A 15,000-nucleotide genomic window follows, 5' to 3' on the forward strand; every position below is an offset into this window, starting at 1 on the left:
TCAATTTAATATACGAAAACGGATAAAATGGATGTTTCGGGTTTCCCCGAACAAAACTGGATGAACGAAACACTACAGACGAATGAGATAATGTGGTAGTGAAGATGAATCATTTTATCTGTTTTTTAAATATTAAATTGAAGCTTACATTCAATTTCACAATGTTATTTATTTCTTCGAACTTCGAGCAGCAACATTTACATTACAAAGATTTCACAAGGAATCGACAACTTACCAACGGTTCTCCGTCCAGCCACTTGAAGTGTCCTTCTTTCTCTGCGTCTGTTAAGCCAATCCAGTAATAACGTGTATCGTTCAGAATCTCTGAAAAAAAGAGAGGTTTATATGGTCTAGTGATTATGCCACTTGCTTTCGGATCGGAAAATCCTGGGTTCGAGTCCCGAGCGGCGCATAGTTGAATCCTTGGAAAAGTTTCTTTACTCAAATAAATTATTTCAGCGTACTTAGGTATAAAATTAGCATTTGGCCGTTAACAGCGTTGTCTCTGTCCGAAAAAATTGTAATATCGCCTAACAGGCGTCATGTTATGTCCCACGTGTTAAGTGTTGCTGTTGGCCAGTGTCCCCTTGTAAAACGTTTTGAGCACGTTAAGTGAATATTGAGCTATATTAAAGCTTATAACCAACGATGACATTAATATCTTTTAACAACCAATGATGAGATTAAATTCTTTCAATCAACAAAGATGACATTAATTTCTTTTAACCAACAAAGATGACATTAATTTCTTTTGACCAACAAACATGACATTAATTTCTTTTAACCAACAACGATGACATTAATTTCTTTTAACCAACAACGATGACATTAATATCCTTTGACCAACAACGATGACATTTATTTCTTTTGACGAACAAAGATTACTCTTAAACTATGTTTGTGATACCCTCCTCTCCGATTCTGCTAACATTCCTGCATTTATGACCTCGCGAATATCAAATCTGGACCGACCGTTAAAAATTTAGAGTTTAAGAATCAGGGATGTAATTGGCTCCCGCTAATGAACAGTAAAAATCTAGTCCATATAACATTGCTGGTCTTACAACTGTTTTATATATTTTCCCCTTCAGCTTTGCGGAAATTCGTTTGTCACACATAACTCCAGTTACCTTCCTCCAATTATTCCAGCCTGCCTGTATCCTCTTCTTAACCTCCATCTCATTGGCCCCATCTCTTTGTACAGTTGTTCCTAAGTATTTGAATTGGTTTGTTTCTGGTGCATCCTCTTCTTCTATCTTTATTGGTGGTTCTGCTCTCTGTTGTCCGATGCACAAATACTCTGTCTTCGATCTGCTTACCCTTAATCCCCTCCTTTCCAACACCTGTCTCCAACCCTCCAGTTCCTTTTCCGCCTCGGCATTTGTATCATTTAAAAGTATTACATCATCCGCATACATCATGTTCCATGGTACCTCTCGCCGAATGGGTTCTGTTAGGACACCAATTACTATTGCAAACATCATCATCAACATCATCATCAGCAGCAGCAGCAGCATCACGTTTAGTTGTCTGGAAATTGTTTAGTCTTAATGCCACGCTATCGCATGTACTTATATGAGAGCAGATCCCTGGTGTAATCCAACTCTTACATTAAATGGATCAGTTGAGCCAACAGCTGTCTTTACCACTGTTTTGTTTCCTTTGTACATATCTTGGATTACGTTGATATATTTCTCTGTACCGTCTTTGCTCTTAGGCAGACCGCATTTCTTCTCTTGGTCTCCTGTCATATGCTTTTTCCAGGCCAATGAACACACAATGTAATTCTCTTTGCTTTTCTTTAGCAATGACTATGAAAAATGTTTTTTTCTCTTTTTGAGGAAAATTTTTGTCTAAAATCAAAGCCCTATCTCCACTGAGTAAAAATGTTTTTGAATTTTGAAAATCCATTCATAAATAAACAAGTTATGCAGTTTCAAAGGTGTAATTTATTTGGATGACCCGCAAAGAGGAAAATAACGCGAAAATATGGGACGCTTTTTCGGCATTTTTTTTCGACCTTTGGTTGTATCTTGCGTAATAAGTGAATTAAAAGATTGAAACTTGAAGAGCAAATTAGGATGGTGTTTTGTAAAATAAGGGAAAAGTACTCGTCATATTCATATGAAATTTTACAACCAAAAAGAAGAAATGTTCATGTATTACCTTGTCAGCGACAAAACCTCCACGCCCGGTAGTTTTAGAAATATTTTACTCCAAAGAGTAAAAATCTATTTTTAACGGTCTTCTGGTAATTGCACGAGTTTTGTCGCTTGACATAATCTAAAATGACCTTTTTTCTAACTGTGTGCCAACTTACAGTCATATTAATCGATAAACAGCGTCGTAATTAATTTTTTAAAATAGCATATACGAAACGGCTTCGTCCCATATTTTGACGCGAATTCGGGCACTTCGTAAGCGAAAAAGAGGCCCAAAGATTTGTGCGGGATAGTCATTGCTACTTTTCTTTATACTTCTCTGTGGTCACTTTTAGAGCAAATATAGCATCCGTTGTACTTTTACCAGCGACAAATCCAAACTGTCAAAGTTAGTAATTATTAACTTAAGGTAATGTACTTGTTAGTTGCAAATTTTAAACGGTTTCTGATTTCTTCTTCGTATTGAAACAGCGTCACACCGTCCAGTTTTTTCTCTATAACCCCATATATACATGGAAACGTAAACTTATCGAAGTAAGAAATAATTTTTTTTAAAAAAGAATAAAACTTAAACCAAACACACAAAACCATGCACAAATAAACAAACAAACAAACAAACACACAGAGACATACACACATATATACACGCACAATATGCAGAACAAAATGTCAGATATTGAATTACTATAACAAAGCTGTCAATTTGAAATTTCATAAAGTCGTGGTTTCCAAGGGAAGAAAACAAAAATCCACTTTTAATAGCTTAAAAAAAATTGCCCATAAAACGATCCAAATATGCTCATAAGTCCTGAATATAAGTTCTCAGGAACTAAATTTACCTTTTCACTAAGATCTATTGAGTCAAAGAGGAGAATGCAGATCTACAGCTGGAGCCCAAAATTCGTATTTCTACGAAATTTTCGTAGTACCAGGCAGGTCTGCTATAATGAATGTATAGATAGTGTGCCCTTGGCTAAAAAGCTCACAACATTTCCATCCGGAAGCATAACGGACCAACACACTAAATTATGTGTTACCTTGAACGTTTATAGTCTCGTTAATACAGTTCAGTGAGAATTACTCATAAACGCGGATGGCATAAAACAATAACAACAAAGACCCGAGTGACGTCAACTTTATTATATCTATTTACTTACTTTCAACAAACGCTTGTGTCTGTGCGTCGGGAATCTGCAGCAAGCGTCCGTCTTCGCGGGCACAAATTGCCTTGGCGTCTTCCATTTTTTTAGACTCTTGGAAAGCCTTGATGCATGTGTGACCGTCCTTGTAGAAATTCCAACCGTCTCTGCACCACGCGTTTTGACCTGTCAAGATAGTTAATTGTGACTAACTATAATTTGATTATTTTTAAACATTTTTGTAGCGCAATATCCACTAAACGTGCTTAAAACACTTTACAACAGCAACACTTCTTCTTCTTCTTCTTCTTCTTCTTCTTCTTCTTCTTCTTCTTCTTCTTCTTCTTCTTCTTCTTCTTCTTCTTCTTCTTCTTCTTCTTCTTCTTCTTCTTCTTCTTCTTCTTCTTCTTCTTCTTCTTCTTCTTCTTCTTCTTCTTCTCTTCTTCTTCTTCTTCTACTTCTTCTTATTCTCAATATTATTGACATTTTCATTTTTTAATAATAATAATAATAATAATAATAATAATAATAATAATAATAATAATAATAATAATAATAATAATAATAATAATAATAATAATTAATACATATAATCATCATCATCATCATCATCATCATCATCATCATCATCCCCATGATGACAGTATTGAGAGCGACAATCGTATGTTAATGATAACAGTGATAGTTACAACTTGGCAATGAGGATAAAGATGAGGATTTAAATACAAGAAGCGATGATATTCATGAACATTTGTCAGTAGAAGAAAGAGCGAGTAAATAAAGATGTGACAATAATAATCAAACCCGTGTGGTGTCCGGGGTCCCTCAACTGAGAGGGTCAAGAATAGCCCAACGCCAAGCCACCGTGTCGTAAAAGGCGACTAATGGTGTGTGATTCCCCCATCTTTGAGTCACCTGGTCCTCTAGGTTGGGGGTTGGCAAAGGGTTAACACCCCTTTCCGTTAAACTCAAACCGTTACAGAAACGCAGACAGACAAACCAAATACTTTTTTTTAGCTTGGGCGACCGAAGAGTTTCTGGAATTACAGAATGTATGAAGGACAACAGACAAAGCCGAAAGGACTCTGCTGACCCGATGACGTCTTCGCCAAACAAGCAGCTTCGAATTGCGTCGTGGAACGTTCTCACCATGTATGAAGCAGGAAAAAGCTCTCAAGTTGTGACTGAGATGAGAAGATACAGGCTGCATATACTTGGAGTAAGCGAAACCCACTGGATACAATCCGGACAGAAACACCTCAAGTCTGGGGAGAAGATTTTATATTCAGGGAGAGGGGACGGGATTCATACACAGGGAGTGTGACGCTGTTTCAATACGAAGAAGAAATCAGAAACCGTTTAAAATTTGCAACTAACAAGGACATTACCTTAAGTTAATAATTACTAACTTTGACAGTTTGGATTTGTCGCTGGTAAAAGTACAACGGATGCTATATTTGCTCTAAAAGTGACCACAGAGAAGTATAAAGAAAAGTAGCAATGACTATCCCGCACAAATCTTTGGGCCTCTTTTTCGCTTACGAAGTGCCCGAATTCGCGTCAAAATATGGGACGAAGCCGTTTCGTATATGCTATTTTAAAAAATTAATTACGACGTTGTTTATCGATGAATATAACTGAAAGTTGGCACACAGTTAGAAAAAAGGTCATTTTAGATTATGTCAAGCGACAAAACTCGTGCGATTACCAGAAGACCGTTAAAAATAGATTTTTACTCTTTGGAGTAAAATATTTCTAAAACTACCGGGCGTGGAGGTTTTGTCGCTGACAAGGTAATACATGAACATTTCTTCTTTTTGGTTGTAAAATTTCATATGAATATGACGAGTACTTTTCCCGTATTTTACAAAATACCATCCTAATTTGCTCTTCAAGTTTCAATCTTTTAATTCACTTATTACGCAAGATACAACCAAAGGTCGAAAAAAAATGCCGAAAAAGCGTCCCATATTTTCGAGTTATTTTCCTCTTTGCGGGTCATCCAAATAAATTACACTTTTGAAACTGCATAACTTGTTTATTTATGAATGGATTTTTAAAATTCAACAACATTTCTACTCAGTGGAGATAGGGCTTTGATTTTAGACAAAAATTTTCCTCAAAAAGAGAAAAAAACATTTTTCATAGTCATTGCTAAAGAAAAGCAAAGAGAATTACATTGTGTGTTCATTGGCCTGGAGAAAGCATATGACAGGAGACCAAGAGAAGAAATGCGGTCTGCCTAAGAGCAAAGAGGGTACAGAGAAATATATCAACGTAATCCAAAATATGTACAAAGGAAACAAAACAGTGGTAAAGACAGCTGTTGGCTCAACTGATCCATTTAATGTAAGAGTTGGATTACACCAGGGATCTGCTCTCATATAAGTACATGCGATAGCGTGGCATTAAGACTAAACAATTTCCAGACAACTAAACGTGATGCTGCTGCTGATGATGATGATGATGTTGATGATGATGTTGATGATGATGTTGATGATGATGTTGATGATGATGATGTTGATGACGATGATTATGATGTTGATGATGATGTTGATGATGATGATGATTATGATGTTGATGATGATGATGATTATGATGCTGATGATGATGCTGATGATGATGGTGATGATGATGGTGGTCGTGGTGGTGGTGGTGGTAGTGGTGGTACTGGAACTAATAAGAATGGGATATGCAATAGGTAATATTAAGATAATAAAAGCAATATTTGTTAAAGGATGTCCATCTTACCCACACACTGTGTTCTTTTGACAAGTGTGTGCCCCTGGTGACAAGCACACTTCCTTGATTGGGGTGTGTTAATACAGATGTGATCACAACCACCGTTGTTCTCAGCACATTCGTCTAGGAAAATGTAATAAATGATATATGATGAAAGACCATTCTACGGACTAATGCCAACTGAGGAAATGAAAGACATTGAAACGTTCGTTTTGGCTTAAATAAATGTGAGTGAATTTATTTGTTTTTATATGCTCTAATTACCAAGCACTCTCGTACCTACAAGTACCCACTAATACTCATATATATATATATATATATATATATATATATATATATATATATATATATATATATATATATGAGTATTAGTGGGTACTTGTAGGTACGAGAGTGCTCTGTAATTAGAGCATATAAAAATAAATAAATTCACTCACGTTTAAAATTCTTTTGTTCAGAGTACCTATATTTCGTGGGTTTTATTTTATACCATTATAAGTGTATATATATATATATATATATATATATATATATATATATATATATATATATATATATAAACACACACTTATAATGGTATAAAATAAAACCCACGAAATATAGGTACACTGAACAAAAGAATTGAAATCACATCTGCATGCAGACAGAGATAGCTTCATTTGCAATAATCTCATCACCAAAAACATCACTGGAAGTACGAAACAACTCACAATTATAAATGATGGTAACAACAATAAAAATTGCACTCCCCGAAGGTTGCCCAAAAGGCATGGAACAGATATACAGATATATAGACTTAATGAGGTCTTCAACCTTCGAATAACTTCGTGCTCATTCACACAAGTCAATAGGGAAGTTGTATATCATCAGCGTACAAATGAAAGCCAGCAGAAAAAAAGCTAATGACACCATTCAGAGGTTCATTGTACATTGTGAAAAATATGGGCCTAAGACTGATCCTTGTGGAACGCCAAAAGATAATATATGGAACATAATCAGAGACAGGTTTGTGATCTATGAAAACAAACTGTCCCCTACCACACAATTACAGCAATTTAGAACTGCCCGTCGGTGCCATATACACTTTTTAATCTGGCGAGTAGAAAAGTTGATCAATGGTGTCAAAGGCTGCACTCAGGTCGAGAAGAATAACCATTTAAAAATAACCAAGTGATCAACGATGCCATTATGTACACGCACAGGTGACCTTTTAGAGCTATGCCCTGGTCTGTAGGCAGATTGGAATAAGAATTTAATTTATTATCATGTAGATGTTCATGCATACGTTTTCGATAATTTTAGACAATAAAATAAGATTTGACAGATTTCTAGTTCTTTAGTTGGTCTTTAACAAGTGTCCACTTTTTTAGTTGTAGTGAAACTATTTGGCTCCCCTGGGGCTTCGCAAAGTCATAGATTTGGGAGTTTTAATCAAGATAAGGGTCATTTGAATGGATTGATACTTGAAGGACGAAGTTTCTGGGCAAATGTTTAAACACGAGATTTTTTCAGAGTACGGCAGTTAAGTGGTTATACATGAACAAAACCGTGACTATAGTACTTACTTTTGGCTTCACAGATGAATGGTATCGGGATTTTACAAGGCAGGTCGTTCCAAAACCTGTTTCCTCTCAATTGTACACAATCCTCTTCTCCGGCATTATTTGGCTCCCACTTATGCCAATGCTCAAATCCTGACTAGATTTTTACAAAAACGAAAACGAAACACGTCAAAAATTTGATGACAAGAGGATAACTACTACTACAACAACTCTCCTACTACTACTACTACTACTACTACTACTACTACTACTACTACTACTACTACTACTACTACTACTACTACTACTACTACTACTACTACTACTACTACTACTACTACTACTACTACTACTACTACTACTACTACTACTACTACTACTACTACTACTACTACTACTACTACTACTACTACTACTACTACTACTACTACTAACTACTAACTACTACTACTACTACTACTACTACTACTACTACTACTACTACTACTACACTACACAACAACAACTACTACTATAACAACATACTACTTCTACTACTACTACTACTACTACTACTACTACTACTACTACTACTACTACCACTACTACTACTTCTACTACTACTACTAATACAACATAATTTTACAGGAATTGCCATATCCGATTGATTTCGTGGAAACGGCATATAAGCTTGGAAATTTTGAATAACCAGTTTAAATAACCAATCGCATGTCAGTTTGGAATTTTGTATTTCAAACATTCAGATCTACAAATAGATTCGATCTGCAAAGAATGTGCATCATCTAAAAATGACAATTTTGTGTTAAAATACAAGTTTGATGCTCAAAAAACAATAATTAAAGATTATCTATATGAAAAACATACAAATCAAAGCTGATTTTTTTCTTTTTTTTTCTCTAGAAGGTGTGACGTCAAGAATTTTCTACCCTATAAGAACATGTATGAATGTTGGTAGTCCTGATATATGTACTTACATATCTCTATACATCATTTCTTTTGTAGCCTGAAAGATATCCTGTAGCGAAGCACGGACATTTTATACAGTAGCATAGAAATGAATGGTACACAAATCTACATACATGCCTCAGACACTTTAACTATACTTACAGTAAATACTCATGAATGCATTTTAGAATAACATTGTAGTGATTTAAATATGATATAACACATTAAAAAAATTTTCCGATAAAATTTTTAATAGTACAGTCCACTCCGGATAATCGCAACACATTGGGATCATTAAAAATGTTGCCATTAACCGAAATTGAGTTTCAAGTCTACTATTGCAACATTTTACACATATATGGCAAACTCAAACTAGTTGTTGTAAATATTGTTCTTGGTCGACCACAGACTGAGCAATTTGATTGAAACAAAAACCATATGGCAGCACTTTATAGATTTTGTCAAGCAAAAGCAAACATTTTATTCAGATTAGATTAACTTTCACTCTTTTGTTCTCAAGATTTGTAAGAGTCAAAGTGATGAGCCGTGATGATAGACAATAAGCTCTCACCAAACTCGTTGGTCACAATGCATAATTGTCAATCCCAAAACATATCGCTCAGTCTCTTTTTACAACTGTCATTGTCTACCTATTGTCAAGACTACGCCCATCCCCCTCGCCTCCTATCTAATGGCCACAGATGACATCACAAACCCATACTGCAAACCCCCGCATTCTTTTGTGTCTAATAGAGAGGTGAAACACTATTGCTTACTCTCGATTCTTCAATTTGGCACGATTTTATCCATGATGAAATTTAATCACGATATTATTGTTTGATTGCTTTCTTGAATTTGCCACTTTTTGAGGTCGAAAATGTGTTGCGATTACCGAAGTTTATTGCAATTAACCAGTGACTTTTATACAGGATTAATTCCGTTTCTTGGTAAATCTTGCGATTAACTGAAAGTTTATCCGGAGAGGACTATACTTACAAACCATCCAGGTCACTCGTTCACAAATGGATGTCACTAAACTCTGTACCAGTGAATCATGATTGAAAACGTATGATGAAAGATTATTTTATAATTCAGGGTCTAAAATTTGGATTTATGCCCCCCCCCCCCCCCCAAACTGTAAAAGATATACCAAACATCACCATTTTATAATCGACATTGGAATTTAATTTTTTAAAATAAGAACTATCGTGCCTATAGCCTTTAATTGTATTGTACTACTTCGGTTTCATTTGTGTGTGCCGATTGATAGTATATGCTATCGGATTATTGTTACAGATGTTTGATTTAACGTCATAGGCTTATTGCCAATGTAAAGCGCATAGAGCACGTCATCGTTACGCACTGTATAAAGGCCCTATATTATCATAGTCAGAAAAAGTAATAGAATGGAAGTGGCAGGCAAAGCGGCAAGTATGCAAGTTTGTAAAGCTTTGGTTTAAAGATATTACTTGTGGATTCCAGACCTGAACAAGTGTAAATGAAAGGCGCCAGACAAAATAAGAAAGAAAAATACAAGTAAAAACAGAAACAAAAACATACATCCCAAAAAATTCAGTCTTCCTCGATACGGGATCGAACCTCAGACCTCTTGATTGCCGATCAGACGTGCTCCAGAGTTTGCCGATAGTTGTAACAATAGTCTTCAAAAGTCGTGACGTCATCCCGCGCAGCAACGCATGGTAACGAACCGGCTGGCTCTAAACAGTCGAGAAAAATGGCGACACTAACTTTATTTCCATCTCCGCCCTTATGAAATACTTCTCCAATGAGCATAAAAGTGTCTCGCGAGGTGAAAATCATCATCAGTCAGGTCATGTTTTGACTTTCACTTACTAAGATGGCATGATGTTCGCAAAGTTCAAGCCAGCACGAAGAATAAAGAGTATTCTGTGAAGGTAAGTCATTTCGTCTTCTGACTCTCACTCTCAAAATCTCACATCCCCGTAAAACTACTGTTGGACAATAATCAGTTTACTTTGAGTTTAAGTTGATTTAGTATATCCAATGGAAATATTTTACTGTTTACGTTCGATTTTAGTTAGAGAGAGAGAGTCATTGAATCATTGTGTTTTTATCTTATGGACCACGGACTTTGAGTCTTTGACTGTGAGGACTTGCTTCGCTAATTTTCGTTGCTATTGACTATAGTCTACTACATACTATTTACGCGTAGTATCGTATTGTAACCTTTATTATAATACTCATATGAGCATCACAATCACCAATCACGCTAGACATTTTATTATACTTCATGTGGTAGGCATAGGGGCAGCGTAGATCAGCGATACGGTCTTTGCTTCGTACCCGAAAGGTACCGAGTTCGTTCACCCGCCGCTGCGCTGTGTGGCCTTGAGCAAGTCACCTCGCCCTAGCTCAATTTGCGGCGCTGCATCGCGGTTATTCCAGTCTTCCCTGGGAATAGACCCTAGAGACAAATTTCCTCTATGAGATGAATAAAGGGAATTTTATTTATTTATTTAGACCAGTGTTAGTCACGGTAAACTAAACTTCCTATTGGGTTAAGGTGTAATGTAAATGTTGCTGCTTGAAACTCGAAGAGATCATTAACATTGTGAAATTGAATGTGAACTTCAATTTAATATACGAAAACAGATAAAATGGATGTTTCGGATTTCCCCTTTATCAACAAAGCAAGATGAATGAAAGAACCACTTAATTTTTTTTTAAATTGAGCTTTTATATAGCGTGACATCCACTAAATGTGCTCAAAGTGCTTTACAAGGGGTCCCTGGCCAACAGCAACATTTAACATGTAAGACGGGACATGATGCCTGTTAGGCGATTTTACGGTGAGATATTGTGAGTAAAGAGCCTTCTCCAAGGACTCAACTATGCGCCGAGCGAGGCCCAAACCCAGGACCTTCTGATCTAAAAGCGAGTGTCATACCACAAGACCACAACAGACGTTTTATTAGTTTGTTTGTTTTTTTGCCTATTGAGCATGGTCGCAGTTCTCAATTTGAATCTTTTATTCTTTTACTTTCACAGATCTATCTTGATGATGCCTTGGGTTGATTCAGTCCAAAACTAATTTGTCAAATTTTATTTAACAATGTTAATGACATTGAACATACATTGATACAACAATGCCATAAATTGTCATGTTTATCATGTAAAATCATGTATGGGTGACCTACAAAACCATTATTTTGAATGGTGATTTGATGATGATGAACAAAATATGTGTGTTGTACAAAATAAATGGCAAAGCTAACAAAATGCAGTCTCTTTAATAAGAGGAGACTGGAGATTGACAAGTGCTGCAACTAATTGAAAAATAATATCAGATGTTTCTCATAACATGGTTGGAATATATGAGAGGATGTTAACATTTTTCAGTCTTCCATTAGCCCTCTCAACATGAATTCTACATGAAGCAATTTCTTTTGTTAATAAAATCTCATTTTCAGTAAATTTATTATGTAAAAAGGGAGGGATATTTACAGTTACTTCTTGAGGTAAAATATCTTGAATCAGGAAACCTTTATCTGCTAAGATTAAATCTCTAGGGCTTAAAATTAAAAGTTTTAGTAATCCACAATTTTGTACAATGACCTTATCCGAGACAGACCCTGGATAAAGTTTAGAAACAAAATTTATCACACCATTTTTAAGCTAGCTATTCCCTTATGTTTGTCTGTAATTTCTTGTTCTTGAATTAAATTTATTGTTCTATTTAAAATATCCTCACTTGTTCTACAATCTGTTATTTTAAAGATGGAATCCTGTGATGATGGTGACGAGAGTTGAGATGATGATGAGGGAGAAGATAATGATGATGAGGATGATGATGAGGAGGATAATAATGATGATGAGGAATCTGATTTTTTTAAAGGTTGGACTTTGTGATGATGATGAAGAGAGTTGAGCTGATGATGATGATGATGATGATGATGATGATGATGATGATGATGATGATGATGATGATGATGATGGTGATGATGATGATGATGATGATCACGATCCTGATGATGATGGTGGTGGTGGTGGTGGTCTTCTTGATGCTGGTGCCAATTGAGATGGGATGGGAATTCCTTGTGTCTTTTCTTTTCTTTCTTTCTGGCTCTGATGGAAATAATTTATTTTTATTTCTGTCAAACAATTCCGGGAGGGTGGCTTTGTCACCATCTCTGAAGTGACAAGAACACACTCTTGATGATGATGTTGGATCTTTTGTTCTTTCTCCTGAAAAGAAAAGATTAAAAAAAAAACAATAATTCTGTTGGGCATATTGATATTATTTAATTTGATAAGTACTTTGTTTTAGACAAATCTTGTTTGACACCAGCTCAATGCATGATAAATCAAAGGTGTGCAAGAGACTAGGTTACTGGTGGGTCTCTCGCCTGTCTTTTATGAAATCGCACATTCAGCAAAATGTCGCCCTTCCTCATTACTTCTTTTGATGATTTTGACTAGATATATAAAAATATGTATTCTTAAATTTACACATTTAAAGTTGATCTTGGGGTTGAGTGGGGCAAGACTGGCGTTTTCTATTTATTTCAGTCAGTACTGTACTGGCCAGTGCGGTGATGAAAACGTTGGAGTGTCAACAATCGGGCATTTGTAAAGGAGAGAGGTCCCTGCCGCCATCTTGCTTTGTATACACAGAGTTGCCACCTCGGCTGTCGGGGAGGGGAGGTATGGCAGAGAATCAGAGAAACTTTCCAAAAAAGAGGAAATGTGTGTGTTGTGTGTGTGTGTGTGGAGAGAGAGAGAGAGGAGAGAGAGAGAGAGAGAGAGAGAGAGAGAGAGAGATATCTGCGTGAGGGGGGTGGGGGAGGTTCCGTTATTTTATTTATTTATTTTCATTTTGCCATAAAGGTATCGAGTTTAAAGTAAGATTTTAACAAATATTTTCTTCTCTTTCTTCTATTTTTCTCCTTAAAAAAATATCACTTATCAGTAGAACAACTCTCATTCAGTTTATAGTTTATCTATCAGCCTCAGCATCAAAACGTGTAGATAGAGATATCATTTTTGCTTCAACTTCAATAAAAACCTAGTTTGGAATGTATTTTTATTTATAATTTCGTGCAATTGTACACTTTAATCATAAAATATAGGTCTACGTAAGCTAGAACTTGACCTAGATCTAGACTACGAACTCTATCAAATGTTCGACGAGGCGTGCGTGCTTACCTGACTAAAGTGATCCACTTGTTCCTCAATTTTTTGTCTGCCTCTCCATTTGGAAATCTGTAAAACTTGCAGGAGTGACTCTCTGACTGGTGCAGACAATCTGGTACAAAACACTGAACCATATTTAAGATAAAAATTGTTTTTTGAGCGATTTTCCAATTATTCCTTTCCAGGACCAAGCACGGATTTTTTTGTTTAGAGCCAGCCGGTTCGTTGCTAGGCGGACGTGACGTCAGACTGTGGAATCCTATTTTAATACTTATATTCTTCACCAGAGTACGCGTTTTGCACTGTGAAACCTCACTTGCACCAAACAACACATACATTGAACACGAGAGGACGAAGACGAATATAATTTGAGTTGCTCCAATTTTTGTGGATTTCCAAAGATTTCACAAGAAATAACAATGTGAAATTGAATGTAAGCTTCAATTTAATATACGAAAACGGATAAAATGGACGTTTCGGGTTTCCCCGAACAAAACTGGATGAACGAAACACTACAGACGAATGAGATAATGTGGTAGTGGCGTTGTTAAGATGAATCATTTTATGTGTTTTTGTATATTAAATTGAAGCTTACATTCAATTTCACATTGTTATTTCTTTCTTCGAGCTTCGAGCAGCAACATTTACATTACAAAGAGTTCATAAGGAATCGACAACTTACCAACGGTTCTCCGTCCAGCCACTTGAAGTGTCCTTCTTTCTCTGCGTCTGTTAAGCCAATCCAGTAACCACGTGTATCGTTCAGAATCTCTGAAAAAAGATAGGTTTATATGGTCTAGTGATTATGCCACTTGCTTTCGGATCGGAAAATCCTGGGTTCGAGTCCCGAGCGGCGCATAGTTGAATCCTTGGAAAAGTTTCTTTACTCAAATAAATTCTTTCAGCGTACTTAGGTATAAAATTAGTATTTGGCCGTTAACAGCGTTGTCTCTGTCCGAAAAAATTGTAATATCCTATATACCTAACAGGAATCATGTCTTGTCCCACGTGTTAAGTGTTGCTGTTGGCCAGTGTCCCCTTGTAAAACGTTTTGAGCACGTTAAGTGGATATTGAGCTACATAAAAGCTTATAACCAACGATGACATTAATATCTTTTAACCACCAATGATGAGATTAAGTTCTTTCAATCAACAAAGATGGCATTAATTTCTTTTAACCAACAAAGATGACATTAATTTCTTTTGACCAACAAACATGACATTAATTTCTTTTAACCAACAACGATGACATTAATTTCTTTTGACGAACAAAGATTACTCTTAAACTATGTTTGT

The 15,000-nt window shown here is 36.0% G+C and overlaps 1 protein-coding gene across 2 annotated transcripts in view; it reads right to left on the minus strand.

The window, feature by feature from the left end:
- The window catches only part of LOC144976705 (C-type mannose receptor 2-like), a 48,874-nt gene that overhangs the window by 17,560 nt on the left and 16,314 nt on the right, over nucleotides 1–15,000 (minus strand). For both annotated transcript variants that reach the window (XM_078921060.1, XM_078921061.1), the window contains exons 4-8: nucleotides 14,387–14,475; nucleotides 7,609–7,741; nucleotides 6,053–6,166; nucleotides 3,320–3,487; nucleotides 236–324 (exon numbers count right to left, since the gene is read on the minus strand). In XM_078921060.1, coding sequence (XP_078777186.1) covers nucleotides 236–324; nucleotides 3,320–3,487; nucleotides 6,053–6,166; nucleotides 7,609–7,741; nucleotides 14,387–14,475 — 593 coding nt within the window. The remainder of the gene's footprint in view (nucleotides 1–235; nucleotides 325–3,319; nucleotides 3,488–6,052; nucleotides 6,167–7,608; nucleotides 7,742–14,386; nucleotides 14,476–15,000) is intronic.

This window comes from Berghia stephanieae, chromosome 7 (assembly GCF_034508935.2).
Source record: "Berghia stephanieae isolate SIO BIC M18660-M18661 chromosome 7, UCSD_Bste_1.3, whole genome shotgun sequence".
Taxonomy (NCBI): Eukaryota; Metazoa; Mollusca; class Gastropoda; order Nudibranchia; family Aeolidiidae; genus Berghia; species Berghia stephanieae.